The following is a 23515-nucleotide window of genomic DNA, read 5'->3' on the forward strand; positions in this document are numbered from 1 at the left end:
ACTTGGTATGGGGCGGCGTCCATTCATGATTCCGTCGAGCGTCTCTCGTTGGAGGTTCCGAATCAGACCGGAGGCTGATGTGCCCCCCCCCCCCCCGCGCGGCCCCATAAGACTTTCGTTGACTGCTTATTTGTGCGTCGCAAAAAAAAAAAAAAAAAAAAAAAACAAGTCATGGGGGGGGGGGTCGTTTTGCATTGCCGTCAGCTGCACAACACCCCAAATTCGGCATTCTCCTTTTCGTTTACTTTGTCATACACCCGCACATTCCAATAAAGAGGAAAAAAAAAAAAACAACATTCAGCCGAAATGCCAGTCGTCATTTTTCAAACCGTGTTAACTCTTCAATAAACGCGAGTGCCCTCTAGTGGACACGTTGCGCTCTTCAACCCTTCGGTGAACTCGCGTGTGTTTCTCGACTTGTCTGTTTCTTGACCTCTCCTTGTATCTTTTATTTGGTTCTCTTGTAATTGCGAACATACAAAAGAATGACGCCCGTCTCTCTCTCTCTCGAGTGCATTTTGTGAGATCCAAAGCGATCCCGTCTCTCTCTCGTCTCTTCGCTCCAATCAAGGATGATCCAATTTTAGCGCGCGGGGGGGTGATGCCAACTTTATTTCATCCCTTTAACCAGTGGAGGAGTTACAACAGTTTTTCTTTGGGCCATAAAGTTTCATTTCTCTTCTCACATTTATGACTTTTTCCAGTCAAACATTACAAATAATATTTTAGATGCTTTTTGGGTAACTCTGCTGAGGATGACACATTTGTTTTATACTTACAGACGTCTAGACCAAATTACCAGATGTAAAAAAAAAAAATATTCCCACTTCTGTAAAATTCTCCTAGCTTCTCACTCCGTGCTTTTGACAAAAGGCGTCGGTTACAAGTACAGTTTGTCAGCGCAAAAGCGGCCATGACACATGACTGCAAGACAGCTGCGTGCAACGCTGGACTTGGAGACACATTTGGAAGAACGCAGATAAGCATTCCATCCCTGTCCTCCAAACATTCATCGCGTAACGACACCCGTTCCGATTCTCCCTTCGTTGGCACTAAAATGAGCGACGAGACGAGGACGCAATCGTGGCCGTACGATTTGTCACGCACGACCGTGGAGGAGGAAGGAAGGGAAACGTGATGGGCTCACGGCACGCCGGCGAGACGCAACTGCTGCATTGTGAGGGAACGGCCGGCGCCAGGGAAACGTGATGGGCTCACGGCACGCCGGCGAGACGCAACTGCTGCATTGTGAGGGAACGGCCGGCGCCAGGGAAACGTGATGGGCTCACGGCACGCCGGCGAGACGCAACTGCTGCATTGTGAGGGAACGGCCGGCGCCAGGGAAACGTGATGGGCTCACGGCACGCCGGCGAGACGCAACTGCTGCATTGTGAGGGAACGGCCGGCGGGTGGCGCTCTCGCTTTTGTCAGCCCTCGAAGGACTAAAGAAGTTGAATGGCTCACGAGCAGAAAAGGGAAGTTTTCCTCACCGTGTGCAATTAAAGGGGGGGAGAAAAAAAGTGTCAGATTGCATCAATAAACATTTATTGAAATTGTCTGATGGCAAAAGGCAAAATGAAAAATAACCCTGTGATGACGTTACAGTACGGTACGCATAATCAGAAAATGGGATGTGTGGAATGTTGTCACCAGCTGGCTTGAGAGAAAGAAAGATGCTGGTTTTCATCATGCAAAAAGACAAAAGGCCAATGTTCACCTTCGCCTTAATGGATCCCCGTTAATCTATGTCAACCTTTCCAAGAAGAAAGACGAGACGAGGAAAAAGGAACTCGCGGGTCGGCGCCGTCTCGGCTCCTCGGCCGCGACTACCGCAGGAGCGACCACTTGATCTGTTCTTTAGCGGACTGAAGAACCTGTTGAAGGAAACGTCGTCGTCGTACAGCTTCAGCTTCACAGCGTATGCGGGGGTGCCCCCCCCCCCCCGTGACAATTTCCAGCTCTGGTCACGACGTGACCGTCGCAACGCAAGCGCCAGGGCGGCCCCGACGTGACCTTCGCAACGCAAGCGCCAGGCCGGCCCCCGACATTCATTTCAGTCGACGTGGCTGCCGCACGGGATCGTGAAAACTTTCATTCTTATTTCACAAAGGCAACATTATCATTGTGGCGTGTTGAAACTGACGGGGGCTCATATTTTTGTCCAAAATAATGTTTGCATTTGCTTCCCTTTTTAAGATCCGATCATCGAGACGGCCGTACTTCCTTTTCACACGACCGTTCGGTCTCGGCGCTACTGGTCTCATTTTCGGGTCAAATATTTCCACACGCCGGAGGCACTGCCGCAATTTGAATGTGGCGACCGATCACGCGTCGCTTCGAGCCGCGACGTACGTCACTCACCGCTGATCCGCTTCACGGTTCCGCACGTCGACTAGTCTCTTAAAAGCCTAAAAAGCAAGACTGCAGTGGTCCCTAACTCGTGACCAGTTTGGAAAGAAGTCGGGAGCGCAACGTCTGGTTTTTGTTTTGTTTTTTTTTTTTTTTGGGGGGGGGGTGTTAAAAACTTTTTTTTTTTTTTTGTGAATGGGTGAATGGCCACTTTTGAAAAAGTGACACTTGGAGGTGTGACCAACCTGTGTGACGGTCTGCTCGGTCAAAGGAACGTCATCCCCCTTCGAGACATCAAATATTTGTATTTGGATTCTGGGCAAACACACAAACAACGTAGAAAAAAAAAAAAGGCGCTTACTCGGAGGGCCACTCGGTGAACAACTTGCTGAGGGTCACTCTCGAGAATCACCCTGCAGGAGGCAGCAAAGAGCACGTCAACAACGCCAACGGCCTGCAGTACAAAAAAAAAAAAAAAAAACACCAGCCAGACGCTCAGCTCACCCCCCATCTACGATTTCATCCACGGCGAGGAAGAGCCCCTCCATGTTGTCCAACAAAGCCCTGCGCTCAACATTCTTTCTGCAGTTTCACCAGAGGGGACAACAACAACAAAAAAAGTGACTTTTTTTTTTTTCCCCCAAAATATGAAGAGAAAAAATTTGACAAAGTCAATAGCGTACCTCAACATCTGACTGAGAGAGTCGAAAAGGCAGTTGAGAACAGCCATGAGCATAAGCTGTTGACGTGAAGATGGGTTTAGACTCACTTTTATCACACAATATTACGAAACAATTATGCAGCACTATTTCCTCGTGTCCGCCGCTAATAAATTGAACCTCGGAGCGATTTAACACTAATAAGAAATTCCCTCATTTGAAAATTGTCTCCAATCATTGATAGAAAATTAAGGTCAGTGTCATTGATAGAGAATTGGGACAAGTGCATTTTTGATTACATTTTTGAAAACAAACCAACGAATGTAGCTCAAAGAACGACGTCAACAACGGTGACGTAGATGCAGCATTCATTCATTATTGGTCTAGAATAATGATAAGCTGCATGGAAAATGCATGAAGTTCAAAAAAAAGAATGACTACGACCACGAATGGAAGTTTGTACTCGTTACTTTTCTTCGTGGCACTACAACTTTTTTTTAAATGCAAATTGGGGCATTCTTCACTGGCCAGAACTCTTAACTGTGGCGCGTTGGGCTTACCTCATTTTCATGTGAACTTCCAATGACATAAAAGAAGAGGTCGATGTTGCTCTTGTAGACGACTGTCAGCCCTTCCAGTAAGGCGATCTCACCTTGCCGCACGCGCACAAAAAAGAAAAACAAAAAAGAGGCAGGAGGGAAAGGGGGTTACTTATCAACAATGTCCTGTTGATAAAAAAAAAAAAAACGCAACATTTTTTTTTTTTTTTTTTCAAATTTGGTGTACTCTCTTACTGTCTGTCCTGTGTGTTTTGTTGAATATGTTCTTCTCGAAGGCTTTCTGTTCCTTCACTGTGGGGTAGGTGTCATCATAATACTGCAAAAAATGTCATCGGGGTAATTAATCAAAGCACAAGTCTAAACATATTCAATGAATGAATTAGGTCTTGTCCCATACCTTGGCATAAAGTCTGTCCCCGTCGTTGTCCAGAATGAGAATTGCTTTGACGGTGTACAGCGACGGTTCCTGTTCAAAATGCAAGACCATAAAAGTTGCACACAGACGACGACGACGACATTTCCATTCCAAGGCCCGGCGGCCGCGTTACTTGGCAAACGGCGAACACGCTCAAGTGAAGGAAATATGTCTTTCAAAATGCCAGACAAGAGTGAAGTGGAGCTCAGCGCGTTTGTAAAGTTAAAACGTGACACATCCACATCAGCAGCCCACGAAACCCGAGCTAACCCTGAAGCTGACGGATGCTAGCATGTTAGCCAACGCTTTGTGCCATTTGGCTCCTCGGAAGGCTGACCAAAAAACGCCGTCTCAGATCGCAATGTTGCCTGTAGGATTACACTGCGTAGCCAAAGACAGAAAGCGACGACAACAAATGAAGACTAGAGGCTCCATTACCAGTATGGGAGTATCCATCTTGTTTCTCCTTCCCGAAGCTGCCGGAAGTTGCGTCATTCGCTAAGCGAATGAGGCTCTTTCCTATTGGCTGATGTTGCACCCAACTGGAAGTTGCGCAACGTCACTCGCCCGACATTTTTTCAGACTAAAACAACAACAACATTTTTCCTGAAACAACGGAGCAACAACTTTTGGTTTACAATAAATATATATCCATCCATCCATCGGTTTTCTGAGCTGCTTATCCTCACAAGGGTACCGGGAGTGATTTCCAACCTTTCTGTGCCAAGGCACATGTTTTACAATTGAAAAATGTCACCCAAAATGGATCGACGAATGACTGTATGTACTTCCTGCCATCTAAGAGAAGAGGATTTCTTTGTTCTGTCTGTCATTGTGCCTCACTGGCATAAATACATGAATAAAGAAAGATACATTATTTCTTGGAATCAATGTTTTTGTTTTTGTTTTTTCCGCAATTACATAAAATTGGATGACTTCCCACGGCACACCGAAAGAGACCGTTTGGGAATCACTGCTGTAGCCTATCATCGGGCAGGAGGCGGGGTACGCCCCGGACTGGTCGCCAGCCGATCGCAGGGGCACACAAAGACAGCCGGCAGTCGCACTCACAATCACACCTGCGGGGCAATTTAGAGTGTCCAATTCATGTGCTTTTGTTTTTGGGATGTGGGAGGAAAGCCACGCAGGCGGATCTGGGATTGAACCCAGGACCTCAGAACTGTGAAGCCAATGTTTTCCACCTGAGCCACCGTAACCGGACGTGCTATCTTTTTTGAAAAGTCACTCCGAGTCTCCCGCTCGTGGTGTCCGAATGTCCCCTGCGACCGATCGATGGACCGGCGACCAGTTCAGGGCGTCGTTAGCACCGGCACTCCCGGGAGCCTCGTGAGGGCGAGCGGCTCGGACGGAGGGACATTCATCAGTACGCGACATGAATCGTGTCACGTTTGCGGAAAATTGTCATTTGTAAGGAAAGCGTGATTTTATGAAAAATGTCAATTTGAAAATGTGATCGAAGATACGACAAGCACAGAGTGATTGACTGATTGATGACTTTCTTGTGTTTGTTGCAAAGACAGAAAGTATTTTGGCTCTTTGTCCTCGTTGAATGGCAGCACAACCACAACAGTTTGCCACTTCCTTATTTTCAAACCAAAAGTTCATTTTTATCAACATTCAGCAGAACTTCCGGGAGCCAACATCCTCCTCTTCTCTCTTCTCCTCCCTTTCTCTCCTCCTCTCCTCCTCCTCTCCTCCTCCTCTCCTCTCCTCTCCTCTCGTGGACATTTCAAAGTAGTCCCACGTATCCAACGACCCGAGTCGTACTAGCTGTGTAAATAAGTACACGCAAATACTAAATACACCATTTTGAATGTACTGCAATTTGATTCGCCACAGAAAGCGTCCCGGGTTCAATCCCCGTGCAATCCGCCTGTGCGGAGTTTGCATGTTCTCCCCGTTCCTGCGTGGCTTTTCCTCCGGGTGGCCACTCCGCTTTCCTCCCACATCATCTGGACCATCTCAATTGCCCCGTCGGTGTGATTGCGAGTGCGACTCTTTGTCTCGATGTGCCCTGCGATTGGCCGGGAACCGGTTCAGGGTGTACCCCGCCTCCTGCCCGTTGGCAGCTGGGATTGGCTCCGGCGTTCCCGCGACCCTTGTGAGGATAAGTGGCTAAGAAAATGGATCTATTTGTGTTTGTAAATATTATTTTCCAGTATCCCATCACATTTTGAATGATCTTGCCTCAGTAGACCGACGCCAGTGATGACGTAATAATGAAGATTATGACTTTCAACTTTAATTTCATCATTGAGTGACTTGGCCATTGACGATTCCTCCAGTTTGCCACTTTGCAGTAACTTGAGAGCGACGTGGCGGTTTCACATCGACAAGTTGAGAATATTCTGGGTGGAGACGGCAAGTGTAACATGACAAACATCTACAAGTCCAAAACCGCTGGTAGCACACTGGTATTTACTGTCTCGACTCTGTGCCAGCTCATCAGTACGGCACTAATATTAGTCACTATTTGGAAAGGATAACAAAATATACAAGTGTGCACGGTTACCGTTTTTTTCCCTTCTTTTTTGTTGTTTTTGCTGCACCATTTGGTTTTCAAAGCATTATTAAACCACAGCAGAGATGATGCTATTTAGTTATGAGCATTGAGCTAGATATGTAGCCGTCATACAAACCAAAATTCTCTTTGTTTTACTTTTAGTTTGACAGTAAATTTCAGGTAGGAATGGCAATAAACACACACACACATATAAATATATATATATATATAAATATATATATATATATATATTTTTAGAATCCTTCACCTTATTGTATCTGCCAAACGGCTGATTGCTGTCAAATGAGTTGAGTCATCGTCGCCACTTTTTTTTTTTTTTAATGTCCAGTCTGCACTTGTAAGAAGATTTGGAGGAATGACGGCTCGCGTCCCAAAAAATTGGAAGGCGAATCGTGTGTACCCGAAGGCACTGCTCTATGTAAACTGTCCAAAAACTGCAAACCGGTGCACTACCCTGCCCCACGCCCGAAAACGTTGTAAATGAAACGTGAAGGCCGAAACCACAATAGTGCACGTTTAAAATTGTATAAACACAAAAACCTCCAAATTACTGTATCTGGAGATAAAATGAACCTGCCGAGCATCAGAAAGCCATTGTGCAATCCAGAAGTGGTTGCAAAGAATTATCTCGATCAAAACACCTTGAACGACAGGCAGACTTGATTGTGACATTTGCTAAAAGTTCCTCATTTGCAGCTATTGGAAAGGTCATGTGTGAAAAGCTTGCGTGACAGATATTCTGAGAAATATTAAAAAAAAAACAAAACAAAACAAAAAACAAAAAAAAAAAACCGGACGCTTCCTCTTCGGGTGACCTCCCCGCCTTGAGTGGTCCGGACTGCAAACGCTGGACCATTCTCGTTTTGTCTCGTTTACTCGCAGTCAACTTTGGTATTTCCAATGATGGCAACCGCCGGCCACGGAGCACTTTTGGCTGTTGTTCTCCGGATTGAAAAAAGCTGACGGGCAGAGCTTCCCAAAAAATGTATTGAAGCCGACAAAGAAAAAGAAGGCACGTGGGCGTCGACCCGGGAACGGCGTCCACAGCCCGAAGCGCTGCGGTCGCAGTAATAACACGCTTGTGGCGCTTGAGTCAGGGGCCGGCCGGGAAGTCCTCGCTGGAAGCGCTCGGGAAGTCCCGTCCTCCATTCCCGGTCCACGTTCACCTTTGTCGACTGCGTCAGCCGCCCCCTACGTCGTAAAAGCTCCCACCGGTCACCGATAAAATCCAAAAGGACTTTGGGATTTGTTTGGGTGGCGTAGTGGCCGGGCAGAAGTTGACATTGCCCATTGATTCTTTCCCGAAAGACGCACGACCCTGTGACTCTTTTTGGTCACAGTCCGAAATTCGATTTCAGAAAAACCCGATGATGCATTCCTTCATTGTATGATAGTAGCTATATGCGTTTTGTTTTAGAAGACGGCTTAGACTGTAGTTTGTCGTAGTTTAATGAAGGAAAATCGTTACAGCGGCGGACTTTGTCGCGTGACCGCGTTGGAGTGCACCCGATGTAAGTTTGTAGTTGTTGGGATGACTCGGTTTGCGTGTTGAGCATAAAAGAGCCCAAACGCCGTCGTCCGTTTTCGATCGGAGCGGAGGTACGCGCCGGACCGGTCGCCAGCCAATCGGAGGGCATAATCTCATCTGGCGGCAGACGAGCATTCCCGCTCGCATTCATACCTCGGGGCAATGTACCCCCCAAAAAGTCTTTTTGGAATACGTGAGAAAACGTCACACGGAAAGTTCAAGGCCAGAATCGTGAGGCCGACGCGGACCGCTGCTGTCGTCCGCTCACAGATTCGGGGGTGCGCTGTGAGTCATTACAAGATGGTTTTGTTTTTGTTTTTCTGGGTGGAAGACTGAAGACGTTTGCGACTTGAGACTCTCTGGCCTCCGTTCCCCCCCCCCGTTCTACTTTCTGGAACTGTGGCCCAGGTAGAGGAACAATGAGGTCTTTCTTAGCCGTGGCAGATCGTACATTCCATTTGTACTCCACTAAGTATCAATCCCGGCCCTTATCAAACGCACCCAAATGGTCCGGAGGGAATTTTGCAACGCTGAGTGGCCGAATCGTTGACGTGTTTCGTGCCAGACTGTTGGTTTGTGGTTCAAAGGGGAAATTTGGAGGTTGGGGTGCGAGCGCGCTATTAAGGATGCGAGAGGCGCTTACGAGGAAGGAACGCCATCCCATTTATGCCGGTGGCTCAGCGGAGCGCCGAGCAGAGCCGCACACAACGCGCACACAGTGGGCCGGGATAGGAAACAGCGCCCGCAGGAGTCCAGAGCGCGCCGCCGTCGCTTGTCGTCTGGAGCAGCTGCAGCATTCACCGTGGGGAGGTACGTTGAGTCGGTCGGACATTCCGCCGCAGTACAAAATGTGACCAGATTTTTGCGCACATTGTCGTTAATGTTCCGGTCTGAGCCGTTCTTACGCGAGTCATTCCACCGGCAGTCGAGTCATTTCAGTGCGACACACTCTTTGGGACTTGCAACCTTTGTAAGGATAAGCGGTTTGGAAAATAAATTGATGAATTTGATTTTTCTGCAGAATCACCTACAAACTGCTCCGGTAATAAACTAACTTTTTATTCACCAGCTGTGTGGCGGGTAAAGCATTTGACATCCATTTCAGAAAACGTTGGCAAATTCATGTTTTGTCCAAATTAGAGAACCCAAAGAATTCATTGAAAATAACCTGACAAATCACACATCCTAACTGACGATTGGAAATGAAAATGAAATATGACTGGGCGGGCGAAGCTTCTTTCATGGCTCACGTACTCGGTGAGCGGCTATAAAACAATTCACAGTCGTCAGTTTGACCCGAGAAGCAAAATCTGCATTGTTACAAGAGCAACAGCAACAACAAGAAAGTCACGCCTGCGCCACATTTGATATTTGGATGACGGCCGTGAAGGCGCCGCCAGTGTTCCGAGAAACGCTCACGCTTTCTTTCATCAGGCCTCCGGCAGTCTTGCCTCACGTGCTGTTTCCCTCCAGATTGTCTTATCGTTGCTTGGCACAACTAATGGGAGGAGTCAACTGTCCAGGAACTTCAGCGTCTTCCAAAATTTTTTTTAAAAACCTTCTCAGACATGAAACTGCCTGAAATGAGCACGCGTTGACCGAAGGATTACAAGAAATCGCGAGGACAAATGGCAGCAGCACCACTTTGCAGAGAATGTTTTTATTTCCTTCCAGGTACCGCCACATCCTAAGGCCTCATGTCACCGGACCATCATCGGATATTTCACGATAACCCATTACCAGGTTGAAATGCGGCAACGAGAGCGTGCCCTCAATGTCTTCGACAGCCAACTGCGTGCTTGCGGCGAGGAGAACCTGTGAGGTCGGTCCGTCAAAGAAAAGTACCGTCCTGTACCGTCCTAAAAATCCTAAAAGGATTCTGCTCTCTTCCAAGGTGTTCGCGTGCACCCCAAACAGGCCGTCCCATGGAGCCCAGAACTCAGACATGGACGCGGCCTGGCAGGAACTGATGGCCATAACAGAGCTGCAGGTAAGCGGGGCGGCTTTTGCTCAGGACGTCAAAAAGCTGCCCGCGAACCTCCAGGCACTTGGACACTTACAGGCTAACCCAATCTGACCCGAACCTAACCGTAAACCTTCCGACCTTCATTTGCGAGCTCTTCGATGTCTGAATCCTCACCGGACATCCCACTCTCTCCTAGCGAGGAGATGGAGATGGAGAGCAAACCGATTCACAACCGGTTCTTGAAAATGTCGGGAGACACAACCGACGTATTAAAAATGGGCTGATCAGTTCTGGAGAGATTGAGGTTTTCACGCGTCATGAAAGAAAGTGTGGATCATCACCTTGTCAAAATGACTTTGCCGTTTCACAAAAGTCAATTTCAATTGCGCAAATGAAACGATGGTGACCGGCATTCATATCGTCGATCAAATGCTTGTGAGGGAGGATTTGGGGGCCAGTCACCATCCGTTACGACGCCAAGAATCACGTTGCCGCTTCCGACGGCGAGGTGCGTGGATCACCGCGTCGTCTTGGTTTGGTTATGTCAACGTGATGAAGACGTTTTCATTGTAATCGCTCCGTTCGTCAATCAAACACCTGCTGTGAATTTGCTGCGTGTTTGGAGTTGTACTTCCACTATTGAAATACAATCAACGAGTGAATGTCAAGTTCCTCCGTAAAAGTTCGACATTTAGGCTGATGTTGAAATTGCGCCTGAACGCCAAATATTCATAACAATGGGAACATGCAGCAATTTCCTTCTTACTTACCCACATTTTTAGAATGGTTTCCAACATGTACCCCGTTTTCTGCTACTTATTGCTAATCAACAGATCATGCACTTGGAAAATATGTATTTGTTAACGTTTTGGTCGTTTGTTTTTGCAGGGCTTGGAAACGCCCGGTGAAAGCTCCTATGAAGCAACGCCGTCGTACCAAAGCGTTCAGCCGACGGGTTCTTTGGGCGCGTACGGAGCCGCCCACTGCCACCACGTGCCCGCTCCCGCCGCGTACGACGGAGGATACTCGGAGGAGGCCGCGGTGCGTCATCACCCAGGCGGCGACGCGGAGGCGCTCTACGAGCACTCCGGACCACAAGCGGACCAGGGAGCGCTGCCGATCTTTGCCCGCTCTCGCCATCCGCCGGGGACGCTGTCGCAACAAGTGAGCTCACCGGGACACAGTCGAGGGGACGGAAGGCTAAACGGCGGTCTTCCTTTGGGTCCCGGGCAACACGTGACGTGGACAGCGCACGGCCAAGGTTCATTTGTTCATTCGGGTGATGATCTGGAGTCAGACTCTGGTCTCTCCCTCGCCTCCAGTCCACCCTTGGCCTCGCCAGAAAACTCCGTCGCCGGGGCACCGGGATACCGGACCGCGAACGCGACGGCCGTTACGTACGGCGACGGGGAACGAGAACCTATGTCCGAATGCTACACAAGAGCGGAAAACTACCAGAATCCATCCGATCCTTATCTGCACGCGGGCCCTCATTCATCCTTTTACACAGCCCAACACCACTCTAACCATTCACAGTTCAACGACCCGAACCTCCAAGCGGCCAAGCAGCTGACGCCGGGTGACCTTTACAGCTCAGAGTTGCCCAGCAGAGGGAGCTGGCATCACACCGTCAGCCACTCAAAGCCTCCGGGGACCGCGAGCAGGAGCAGGGACGAGCGGCGGGCCATCGCGCTCAAGATCCCCTTCCCGATGGAGAAGATCATCAATCTGCCAGTGGACGACTTCAACGAGCTCCTGACGCAGTACGCCCTGACCGACGCCCAACTGGCGCTGATCAAGGACATCCGGCGCCGGGGCAAGAACAAAGTGGCGGCTCAGAACTGCCGCAAGCGCAAACTGGACAGCATCGTTCACCTGGAGCAAGAGTTGGGTCAGCTGCAGGCTCACAGAGACGGCCTGCTGCAAGAGAAATTGCACTTCCAGCGCAGCTTGACGTACATCAAGTGCCACCTCACTCAACTCTACGCCGACGTCTTCTCCCACCTGACGGATGAAACCGGACGACCGTACTCGGAAGACGAGTACGACCTGCAGCAGATGCCGGACGGGGAAACCTACTTGGTGCCGCACAACTAAACAATTCTGAAACGCGGACGTGCCCTTTCGTTCTCTCGTTCAGCTCCGACGCTTTTCCCTTTAGATGTTATTGTGCGAGTAAAAGAACACAAACGCCAGTTTGTACGAAAATAAAATTTATTAAAAACATTAAAAAAAAAAAAAAAAAAAAACAAGCCAGCACCAGTCGTTCTCCAGAATCCTGCAAGAAAAGATTGAAGTCCATTTAACAGACGTGCAAATTATGTGGGGGGGGGGGGGGAGATCCCCCCCGCACAGGTTTCAGATTTTTAACAAATTAAGCAAATCTGTAAAACTGAGGAGCACAAAAAAGCAAAATAAATTTTTTTTGCATGCTGATAAACTTTTACACAGCTGAACTACAGGATTTACAAATTTAAGCTTCAACCTAATTTCGCCCCACTTCTTTGCTTTTTTTTTTTTTTTAATGGGCCATTGCTATATTTGAAGTTACTTCATTCTGCTTTAACATATTGCCTGACATCGCTGCCGCTTAATCCATTTAACTTTATCATCTAATTACAGAAATGTAGGCCCATAACCAGACGACTACAAGATGTACAAACGAACCATTTTTTTTTTTTTTTTAAAAATACAATTATTCACAAATCATGTTCAACCGATATTTGATTAAATACATTACAAAGAGAAGTTGACGTTCAAGCTGATGAACCACTGTTTTAGCAACCATGAGCTTGAAATTTTAGGGCTGCAACCGGTTCCCGAAAAGCTGGGACAGGGTCGTGTTTGTCACATTTTCTTTTTAACAACATTCAATAAAAGGTTTGGACAGCGTTGAGGCTTTGTAAGTGGAATTCTTCATTTTCTTGCCGAAATAAGCAGAGGCGTCCGTGAAAAAGATGTCGCTTGGATGGCAGCACGTTTCTCCAAAACCTTTATGAACCGTCAACAGAAGTGCAAGTTACCAGCGCCATTGGAACGAACAGCCCAACACCAACACAGACGTTGGCTTTTGAGCTTTGCGTCCGTTACATTCCGGGTGGTTCTTTTCCGGACGTCCACAATTCCCCGTAACAATTTGAAACGTGCGCTCTTCGGACCAGAGAACACTCTTGTCATCTGTACACCTTAGTAAAGTTTTCAGTTGGACTTACGGATGCAGCACCAAACTGTATTGACTGATAGTGTCTTTGTAAAGTGTTCCCGAGTCCGTGTTTACACACTGATGTGGATATTTGATGCAGCGCCACCTGAGGGGCTCGAAGGTCGCGGGCGTTCAATGTCGGTTTTCAGCCTTTCTCCAGATTCCCTGAACCTTTTGATATTACGGACCGGAGATGATACAATTGTACGTCGGGGAAAATTGTTTCAAAGAGGTTAACCTGGCCCAGTCTTTGCTTGCCAATTCAGGGAAGTTTCTTTCGTGCCCACCCGTTCCAAACTAGCCTGTTCGCCTCGGAGATTTCTCAACTGTCAGTCACAGCTTTTTGGAACGTGTGGCAGCCATAAAAGTCAAAGTTCTTCATTATTTGTTCAACATGAAGTGTATCCAATTAAAAGAGTACTTACTTGACAATCTGACTCAAGTAAAACTAGTCCTCCCAAAAAAAAAAAAAAAAGACTTCAGTAAAAAGTACACACTGACGAAATGAGTTCAACTTGCCCACGCGCTCCATCGTGTCACTCGTTTTACCTGATTTCTCAATTGCCGGTTAAAAGGAAGTCGGTCCAGCGAGCAGTCCGCGCTCGTTCCCTGAAATCGGAAACAGCAAGTCAAAAAAAAAAAAAAACTCCTCAGCGGGGGATTTCCAAATCCCAGCATGCAAATATATTGGTGAGAAAATGTCATTAGAAGGCCCATTTACCAAGTTAAGATTGATTTGTGTGAAAACAGTTGAATGTGCGACACATCTGACTACCACAGCAAGGTGTACTAATCGGTAGTGGAGAAGTCTGGTCTTACCTACAGGCAGCCTCTAAGGCTTTGGTAGCTGCTGCCTGCTAGCCTCGGGTTTCTGTTCTCACTCTCCCCTGCTTCAATGATCCTGGCGACGATTGCTACTTCTCTCCCTCAGCTGGCTTCCATGGCTAGCCTCAAAGAGCGCATGTTAGCTAGCATCCTCCGGACCATCCGCGCCGCACTCGGTTCGTTTGTACCCACTGCGTCCGACCCTTCGCGCGGCACCCGCCGGCCGAGGCCTATCGCGTGGATGCTCGCTCATCGCTTCGTTCGTCCGCTCGCTGCCGGCGCAAGCAAGGACGGCTCCTGCTCTCATCGCGGCCATTCTTACACCATCCCTCTCCCCAAAACCACAAAAGTTTGTAAAAAGACTGAAGGTTTGTTTATTTCAGCTCAACGTTGATGCAGTTACAAATAAAACCAGAGATCAAGGACAAAAATATCTACATAAAACCCTCATTGGAATGCTTGCTTTCCAGAAACAGATTTTTTTTTTTTTTTAAAATTGATTTAAAAAAAAAAAAAACAAAAAAAAAAAAAAACCCAAAAACAAAACCAAAAAAAAAAAAAAAAAAAACCACAAAAAAACGCTTAAATTGAAGACCCTCCACGTGTTTCTTTTTCAAGTCTATTATACGTGTGTTGCGGCAGTCGTAAGCCGCCACATGTTTGGCCGAGCAGATTTAGGAGGTACACCTGCAGCTGCCCTGTCACTTCCTCTCCTCTCGCTGTCACTTCCTCTCCTAAGTACTCAGCCCTGTTGAACAATACGGAACAACATTGTTAACTGTGCACTGACTTCACACGGCCTGAGATCCAGTGATTATCATTCTTTTCCCCCAAGGAGTACGCGCACTTTTCACGGATCCCCGGTACTAGAGAGACCGGCAAAGCTGGCGGCCTCGGCGTGAAATACTCACCGCGTTCTCGCTTCAAAACCGTCGTCCGTAGCCGCTGTTTGAACTTCCCCCGTAGCCACCGCCTAAAACGCATCCAAAATTCCATTTCAACAACTGTCCAAATATCCATTCTGTCGAGAACATTTCCATGCTTACAGTCAATTTCTCATTTTAATGTATCAAAACTTGTAATGGTGGCAATGAGCTATGTATAGTATGAGATTTCAACGTCAATACACTCGCTCACCTTCGCCGAGTATTTTCCAAACATAGAACCAAAAGAAAAATGCACGTTCATTGGAGAATATCGCCAATGTTGAAAATTCCAAGACTATTTTGCAATCAATAACCTCATTACCGTCAGGCCAAAGTGTTTTTTTTTTTTAAAAAACACACACACACACAATAGTTTTGGTTTCCATTTACGCAGCACGCAAGAAAACAAACTTCTCCTGCGTGCTGTCACATTGTAGCTGAAATGATGGAAATTTCCACACGGGGGGAACCAATGAAGCTTATCGCAAATATTTTTTATGAATAATTAACTTTGCCCACAATGTAAGGTGCCGATCACCCCCATCCGCCTCGAACAAATCAGCGTTCGGGCCAAAATGAGTCTACAAAGTGATTCGTGGAACGTTCTGGTTCCTTGGCTGAAAATGCCTCCCACAGCTCCACCACCACGAATTTAACAACAAATGACATCTGTAAGTGTCGCACGGCTTCTCTGGACTGACCGTAGCTCCGTCCGCCACCGCCAAAGCTGCTCTTCATCGGGCCGAAGTTAGACTGGGACTGGGAGTCATAGTGACCCATGTTGTAGCTGCCGCCTCCCCCGCAGCTGCCTGCAATACACGTGACATTATTATTATTATTTCACAGTCACACGCAGCCACGTCGAGCAAAATAAAAAGACAATATTTACCGTAACCGTTGCTATCGTAGTTATTTCCACCATAGCCGCCACCGCCCTGGTTGTAGCCCTGGTTATAACCACGGCTGCCTCCGTTGTTGTATCCCCCGCCAGGACCGCTCCGTATCCTACGAACAAGTGGCCTTTTCAGTACAGTGGTCCAAAGCTGTGGGGGGCGGGGCGTTAAGGTTATAGAAAGAAGAAGGAGAAGTGCACCGTCGCCGTTGTAATGGCTGTCTCCATATCGACCTCGGCTGCCTGAAAAAAAAAAAAAAAAAAAATGCAACGGCTTCAAAACAAACAAAAAGACATTTGCAGCAGCGTAAACGGTGCTTCTTACCCTGGTTAAAACCTCTGTCGTAGTCATAAGGTCTTCCGCCTCCGCCGCCGCCGCCGCCACCGCTGCTCCTTCCACCTGAAAATCCTGTTCGAGCGTTACTCCCACATCAGCATCATCAAGCCGTGCATTCCAAAAGCAACGACCGCATACCTCCTCGCATTCCCGAAGACTGCATATCCTGTCGTGGGAGGGCCTTTCGAACTTCACAGTTGTGGGAGTTGATGGTGTGATATTTCTGGACTGCGCAGAGGGACAAAACGCGTACAGGGAACCGTGCACCTTTTTATTTTGAGTCGTCCGTCCGAGCCGCACAAAAACGCACTTACTGACAATCCGGTCAACTGCGTCGTGGTCGTCAAAAGTAACAAATGCAAAGCCTCTCTTCTTTCCCGTGACCCGGTCATTCATGATTTCAATCACTTCGATCTTTCCAAATTGCTGGAAATAATCGCGCATGTGCGATTCCTCGGTGTCCTCCTTAATGCCCCCAACAAATATTTTCTTGACGGTAACATGAGCACCCGGTCGATTGGAATCCTGCAAACGGAGACCCGGATCGAACCAAATCTTCTCCCAGCCGACATTGTTAGACTACGGCTTTTACCTCTCTGGACACGGCACGCTTGGGTTCGACCACTCTGCCGTCCACCTTATGAGGACGGGCGGCCATCGCGGCGTCAACCTCCTGCACCGACGAGTAGGTGACAAAGCCAAAGCCCCTGGACCTCCTGTTGCTGGAGTCTCTCATGACCTGGAAGGAACGAGAGAGCTCGTTCATGTCCGCTCCTGTGGAAACGTCCGGCAAAAAATTCCAAGATCCACTTACCACACAATCCGTGAGACTCCCCCATTGTTCAAAATGGGCCCGCAAGCTTTCATCTGTGGTCTCAAAGCTCAACCCCCCGATGAACAGCTTGCGAAGCTGCTCCGGTTCACGTGGAATCTGCACAATGGGAGACAACGAGGCACACGACTCAACATACTGCGCGATCGCGAGCTTTTAGGGCACGTACACTGGCGGCGGCATCGATCGGGCTTCTTCTGCACTGCAAGTGACAAAGAGTCGGGACGTGGATTGAAAATGGGACGTATCGCAAGAAGCGGCGAGGATTCCGCGTTGCAATTCAGGTTGGGTGGGGGAGAGCGACATCGCCGCCATTACGCCACAGTCTGGTAGCAGAAGGCGATTGAATCGATGACCAATAGCCACCAACGAAATCGTTGACAAAACACGAAACGTTACCCAGAGCCGCAACTGTGTTGGTATCGGGCTGAGATGCGCGCGTGTGAAATTACTCAACACAATCGCCAAGGAGCACAACGCGGAAATGGTCAGGACAATAGACCACGAGGCAGAGGCGCTTATAAAATGGCGGCGCTGCGGTTCGTGTCGCGGATTCAAAATGCCAGCAAACATAAAAAGCATGCAAAGCACAAAATGAAGCGCATTCCTGCCGGATTCTTTCGAGACGTATCGCGATAACGAGCTACTCACATCTTTCGACATCTCGCCGTCCAAGTTCAACCGACTGTTGAATTTCAGTGATGAAGGTGAAGTGCGCGAGGAAAGCGACCGAAGACTGCCCCTCAACAGGAGCAGAAATAGCAACACGTCCTCTTCTCCGACGTAGCAATTGGTCGGGAGTTCCCGCTGCGGCCCGGCGTCATTACAACAAGAGTAGTCATTGGTCAGAATCCTGTCGATCATGACCGACCTCCAATCGGAAAAGAGGTAGGCGTGGACCTTCCCGACACCAAATTCTGCGCATCCTCGACTACGTTCAATGGCAGCTTTGTGCAAGATTCACTTCATCGGACAGTTGTGCATAGATCAACACATATTCATTGAACTGAGTAAAATCCGTTTCGATTGCGGTGCGAGGAAAGGCATTTATTTGGAGCTGGGGGTGGGGGGCTGCGGATATGCACGTAGCTGCACCTATTGTTCAGATGGAATTGACCATCATATTCCCAGTAATATCTAAAGTGCGTACGCTTTTTTTTGTGTGTGTGTGTGTGTGTGTGTGTGTGCCGCATTCCTCACCAGGGTTTGACTGATGGTAATAAATGGACGATAAAGTGGCTTGAAAATATAGGTCACAATAATCCGAGCGAGCGAGTGTGTGTGTGTGAGTGAGTGCGCGAGTGAGGGGCGGATACGTTCATTGTGAGCCTTTAAGGCGCGCTTTTCACGCACACGAGCAAGCAAGCAAAGCGAGCGCGCACGCACGCACGCTACCTTTATGTGCTCTAGGCTACATGCTAAGTTAGGCTAGGCTCAGCCGCCCCAGAAAAACAAACAAAACAGTCGGGAATCAGTCGGAGCAGTCGCTCATCGCGCCAGCAAGGTAAGCAAACTCGTAAGCGTCGCCGGTGCACGGACGCCAATGTTTTTGCCGTGCTCCGTTTGTTAGCTTTCGGTGCAGGCTACCTGCGTTAGCACTTTTGCCATTGATTAGCTAGCTTCGACTAGCAATGGATGGTGAGCTTTGTTTTACATTGTCCATTGTCGTTTTAGATCCTATTCAGATGATTGTGTTGAGCAGAGAAAAGAAAGGCACGCTTGTAGTTTTAACAACAGCACCCCGGAGCAGCGTTAGCCCATTTTGCGCTAAGCAGAACAACACGGGGCCTTTTTTTTTTTTTTTTTCCTCCCTCCTTCCTCCTCCAGTTGTTTGTAAGCCGCTCGTGATGTTCCAATTGAAACGTTCTCTTTCAGAAACTTCGCCTTCGAGGGAACGATAGCGTCGTGCGAATCTCCCCGTCAAACCAGCTTTGCAATGGGCAAAAAGTCTCGCGAAGACGACTCGTCATCATCGGATGAAGAAGAGTATGTTGTGGAAAAGGTGCTGGACAGGAGGGTGGTGAAAGGCAGGGTCGAGTTCTTTCTCAAGTGGAAGGGATATTCAGAGTAAGTTTGCTTGCTTGCTTGCTTGCTTGCTGCACTGTTAATACGACAAAGAACACTTGAAGGGATTGAAAGTGGCCAGTTTCTGAGCAAAGGTCCTCTCGCACTTTTAGGATGCTTCATTGTTAGCTTAGCCGAGACGTGTGAAAGTCGAGAAAGAAGCTACTCAATCATTCTTTCTTTGAAGCAAAAGGTGCCTAAATCGTTAGTTTGGGGGCATTAATCCAAATTGGCATCTCCAAAGTAGTAAAGGACTTCAAATGCTGCCCTATAGTTTAAAAACGTGACCAGCATGCTAATAAACAAATAACTCCTTACGTTAGCTTTGGGTCAATCAAAACGGATATGATTGTGACGTAATACCACATAAATCTGACATGGAATCTATATATATATATTTAATGAACAAAACTCATGCTACATGTTTTTTTTTTTTGGGGGGGGGTGTCCCAGTTTGACCTTTATCATGATTGAGTGTATTTTAAAATGCTTTCAAATGAATTGTACCTTGTTGGGTTTTAAAATCAGTAGACAGTCGATGTATTGACCAAACTAAACCTATGGCTTTCTCTTTAAAAGAATGTATTTTGATGTTTCTTGAAAATGAGCAACTTTTATTTGTGAGCCGTTTAGTATAAATTGTAATAGGATGGGGGTGGTTTGAGGCCCCCCCCCCCCCAAAAAAAATGTCTATATTGGCGCTGACTCACCCTCGTTGTGATTTTTTGTTTTCAGAAAGCACAACACATGGGAGCCCGAGAAGAACCTGGACTGCCCAGAGCTCATTTCGGAGTTCATGAAGACTTACAAAAAAAGTGGGAGTTCCACTCCAAGTAGCGGAGGCAGCAAGTCCAGCAGCACAGCCCCCTCCGGACGTGCGAAAGACTCCGGTAGCTCAAAGAAGAGGGGCTCGGACGATGATGAGGAGGGTGGGAGCAAACCCAAAAAGAAAAAGGAGGTAAGAATCGCATCAGACTTCACTTCTATTTCTGTTTAACTCGCTGTAAGTTCAAAGAACCAAGTTATTGTAGTTTCCATGCAAAGGACCCGTGTCGCTTGTGTGTCTCAGGAGGAAATTCTAGTGGCCCGCGGCTTTGAGAAGGGCCTCGAACCCGAGAAAATCATTGGAGCGACAGACTCGTGTGGCGATTTGATGTTCCTAATGAAATGGTACGTTACGTTTCTTTGCTCAATGTAGTCAGACTTTTACAAGTGGATCAAAATCATTTGCTCTATTTGAACACACGTTGCCTTTTTTTTTTTAATGTTCCATTTTGACTTCTTTCACTGCAAAGTATTTCGTAGATTGAAACCATTTGTCCACTGCTGTAAAAGTCTTAGCCACCCCCCCCCCTCCCCCCGGTCAAGTGGCAGTTAGACAGGAGAGGGCGACAGTGGGGATCAATTTTCCTTCGATCCCGAGTGAGAGATCCCACCCACTCGACTATTTGGTGTGAGTTTGGGGTACGCGTCGGGGGACGCAAATATGCATTACTTGACGCATTCACGCCTCCGGACAGTTCGGTCCTAAGTGACGATGACATCCATGCTGTTGAAATGTGGGAAATACCCAGAGTAGCCTCGAGAGTACAAACTACACACGAGAAGCCGGGATTAGCCAGACGTGCTCGGTGACCGCCGATCGGAACGAAGTCGACCCGGGAACCAACGTTTCCATTTTGGTTTTCTATCAAAGGTGGTCGGCGCTTTTTGTTTCAAATGTCAGGACGCGGGTGACGTCGACACGTTTGACATATTAATTTTTGTATTTTCACAATTTTTGGAGGCGAGATTCGAGAGAGCAGACTGCGATGGTTTGAACGTGTTCAGAGGCGAGAGAGTGACTATATTGGTGGAAGGGTGCTGAGGACGGAGCTGCCAGGCCAAAGAGCGACAGAGAGGAAGCCCAAAGAGAAGGTTTATGGATGTGGTGAGGGCAGTTGGGGTGTTAAGAGAGGAAGATGCAGAAGACACGCTGTGGCGACCCCCTCACGGGACAAGCCGAAAGGAAAAGAAGAAGATTTTCACAAAGTGGTTCCTCGAGAGAAAAGGTTTTGTTCCGTCGCCTGCGCTTGCAGTCCCATAAAATACTTTGAATGTTCTTCCTTTCCGCCCTCCCTGATTTCATTTTATTTAAACGAACCAAGGTTACCCCCTAAGATGTTGTACATGATGCAAAGGTCAAGTCTTTGTTCATCAGGTTGAAGTCATTGCGGTTGTGCGGCACCTGGTTTGATTGGTGTCGTGGTAGCCAGGCAATCGCGTCGATCAGTCGACTTGTAGTTTCGGGAAGGGAGGCGCTTCCTTCGGTCGTTTCCACGGTCAGTGTAGTGGGATCCACCAGAGGGCGCTATAATTCAGTTGTGTGGGGATGGAGATGGTCGTAGCCCCTTAGTAAGTTGTAGTAAAATTCCTGCACACACGTGTGGATGTCTATGTTCTGGAGTTTGTACAAATATTTATTTATTATTCAAGGGTTACAAAACTGCTCCAGCCACCCCATATTTTTTTTATTTGTTATTATTAAACCTTGCAGACTTTTTCTTTTGGGGGAAGCTACTTGGCTTTTCGAAATAAACATGCAATTCTTTGTCGTTTTCAACCTTGTTGGGGGTATGCGATCGTGTCAGTTTCACCGAAGCCTTCCCGATTTGGAAAAAGTTTGTTTGAAATTGAATATTTGGGTTGCCAACAGTTGCCAAAAAGGGTCCGTGGTAAATTACATATTTTGTTGTACATTCACTCTGATGCCACAGCAGTGGCACTTGAGCCCCCCCAAAAAAAATACTAATAATAATTTCAACTGTGAGCATCACGCCACAGACACCCGCCACGACGTGTCATTGCGTTCTGACCGGTGCCGTTGAAAATGCAGCGTAATACGGCATTTTCGGATCCACGTCTGGAGCCGTCCATGCGGTAGTTTGATGGGGAACTTCCAACAGTGTGAAACTTTTTTTTTTTTAAGGGCTGTTCACTATCTTCCAAAGTTCGGCTTGAGTTCTTCTGCGTTCACTGACACCCTACGGTGCTCCGATATCAAATATTTGCCTGACAGTCAAAGCTCTTGGCTGAACAACTGCATGCGCTATGTAACGTTGGCGACAAGCACTGATTTTGGACTTGAATCTCTTGGGGGAACGCGCACCTCCATCCAAACAAATGTTATTTATTTTTTTGGTCTCGTTCAGGAAAGATTCCGACGAGGCCGATCTGGTGCTCGCTAAAGACGCCAATCTCAAGTGCCCGCAGATCGTCATCGCCTTCTACGAGGAACGCCTCACCTGGCACGAAGACGGCGACAAGAAGGAGAAGGACGCAGTGAGTGCATGAGCGAGTTGGTCGGTGGCCTCCAAAGGAAAGGAAAGGAAAAGAAAAGTTCTCCGCGACAGGGACAAACAAGCTTGCGTCAGACATTTTTACCCCGCCCACATCTCACACACACACACACACACACAACTCTCTCTCTCTCTGTACATTTGTCCAACAAAGACGCTAATCCAGTGGACACACACTGACAGACAGACCGACCCACAGAAAGACAGACCGACCCTGGGCCCCGACCCAGCGCTCTCTTTAGACCGTCATCGTGTTTTTTTTTTTTTTGTTTTTTGTTTTTTTTTTGGGTATTTTTGTCAGCAGGTGTAAGTAAGAGAAAGCCATCAACGCGCACGGCGTTCTAACGAGAAGCTGCAGAATCTGCCCCCATCGGTTTGTGCTCTGCCACCTGGTGGCTCCAAATGTCCCACCGCGTCGTTTCTAGACTCGTCAAATCGCTCACGACCAGCCTACGGTTTTCCTTTTTGAATTTTAGTGCTGAAATCACGCAAATCTGAACGGGTGGGTCATTTTGTTACGTTTACTTGAAGCGCTCGATTGTTTCCTAATCGGGCCCATTCTGCCTTTGATTAGCAAACATTTTTCAGTGCTTTCTGTCAGTTTATCTTCGCAGATAAAAATGTTAATCCAAGATGGGTGACAATTTTAAGTGGGTGTCTTGTGTTCCAAAATAGTTTTTAGGGCCAAATATGTTTTTACTGAGCTTTATTTTACGTAGCAATGAAACATACAATAGTTATGATGTGAGGTTTTTTTTTTTTGTTTTTTTTTTCATATATATATATTTTTTTTTAACATTGCAAAGTTTTTAAACAAGAAGTGAGACGTTCCTTTTGTGATGTTACAACAAGGTATGGCAACGTACTTTAATAAATTGTTTAGATGTTGAATTTGCTGTTTGAATTTTATTTGTCAATCTTCCAGTTTTGTTTTTTTTTTTTTTTTTTTTTTTCCACTTTTCCAGGTGAGCCAAAAATATGAGATAGTGATAGTCAACTGACTAATTGACCCCGCCGTACAGGACACTTAACCACGCCCCCCTGAGGTGACGTCGCGCCACGTGCGCTGACGTAAGA

At 47.5% G+C, this 23515-nt stretch overlaps 4 protein-coding genes across 6 annotated transcripts; 2 read left to right on the forward strand and 2 right to left on the reverse strand.

Annotated features, from left to right (window-relative positions):
• Nucleotides 1-1523: 1523 nt before the first annotated feature.
• copz1 (COPI coat complex subunit zeta 1) lies at nt 1524-4573 on the reverse strand. Its single transcript, XM_061807141.1, has 9 exons — nt 4422-4573; nt 3966-4034; nt 3803-3884; nt 3569-3660; nt 3033-3088; nt 2854-2931; nt 2711-2762; nt 2595-2633; nt 1524-1874 (listed from the first exon to the last, which is right to left on the reverse strand). Exons 1-9 carry the CDS (start codon nt 4476-4478, stop codon nt 1827-1829), a joined length of 573 nt encoding a protein of 190 aa, XP_061663125.1. The 5' UTR covers nt 4479-4573; the 3' UTR covers nt 1524-1826.
• A 5013-nt stretch (nt 4574-9586) lies between these two features.
• nfe2 (nuclear factor, erythroid 2) lies at nt 9587-13672 on the forward strand. The gene is made up of 4 exons (XM_061806953.1): nt 9587-9730; nt 9800-9878; nt 9951-10046; nt 10911-13672. Exons 1-4 carry the CDS (start codon nt 9711-9713, stop codon nt 12117-12119), a joined length of 1404 nt encoding a protein of 467 aa, XP_061662937.1. The 5' UTR covers nt 9587-9710; the 3' UTR covers nt 12120-13672.
• Nucleotides 13653-17843, reverse strand: LOC133493521 (heterogeneous nuclear ribonucleoprotein A1-like). Of its 3 annotated transcripts, XR_009793044.1 has the most exons (11): nt 17688-17843; nt 17019-17135; nt 16797-16943; nt 16519-16729; nt 16343-16432; nt 16193-16276; nt 15865-16110; nt 15677-15784; nt 14961-15022; nt 13774-13833; nt 13653-13672 (listed from the first exon to the last, which is right to left on the reverse strand). XR_009793044.1 is itself a non-coding variant. In XM_061806961.1 (10 exons), the coding sequence occupies exons 1-9, from the start codon at nt 17697-17699 to the stop codon at nt 14973-14975; spliced, it is 1065 nt and encodes a 354-aa protein (XP_061662945.1). In that variant the 5' UTR covers nt 17700-17843; the 3' UTR covers nt 13704-13833; nt 14961-14972. The 3 variants fall into 3 exon arrangements, 2 of the variants coding, with proteins under 2 accessions (XP_061662945.1, XP_061662939.1); XM_061806961.1 differs by lacking the exon at nt 13653-13672 and having other exon boundaries at nt 13704-13833; XM_061806955.1 differs by lacking the exons at nt 13653-13672; nt 13774-13833 and adding an exon at nt 14402-14797.
• A 113-nt stretch (nt 17844-17956) lies between these two features.
• Nucleotides 17957-23315, forward strand: cbx5 (chromobox homolog 5 (HP1 alpha homolog, Drosophila)). The gene is made up of 5 exons (XM_061807094.1): nt 17957-18540; nt 18912-19103; nt 19836-20058; nt 20170-20270; nt 22292-23315. Exons 2-5 carry the CDS (start codon nt 18973-18975, stop codon nt 22431-22433), a joined length of 597 nt encoding a protein of 198 aa, XP_061663078.1. The 5' UTR covers nt 17957-18540; nt 18912-18972; the 3' UTR covers nt 22434-23315.
• Nucleotides 23316-23515: the final 200 nt, after the last annotated feature.

This window comes from Syngnathoides biaculeatus, chromosome 2 (genome assembly GCF_019802595.1).
Source record: "Syngnathoides biaculeatus isolate LvHL_M chromosome 2, ASM1980259v1, whole genome shotgun sequence".
Lineage (NCBI taxonomy): Eukaryota > Metazoa > Chordata > Actinopteri > Syngnathiformes > Syngnathidae > Syngnathoides > Syngnathoides biaculeatus.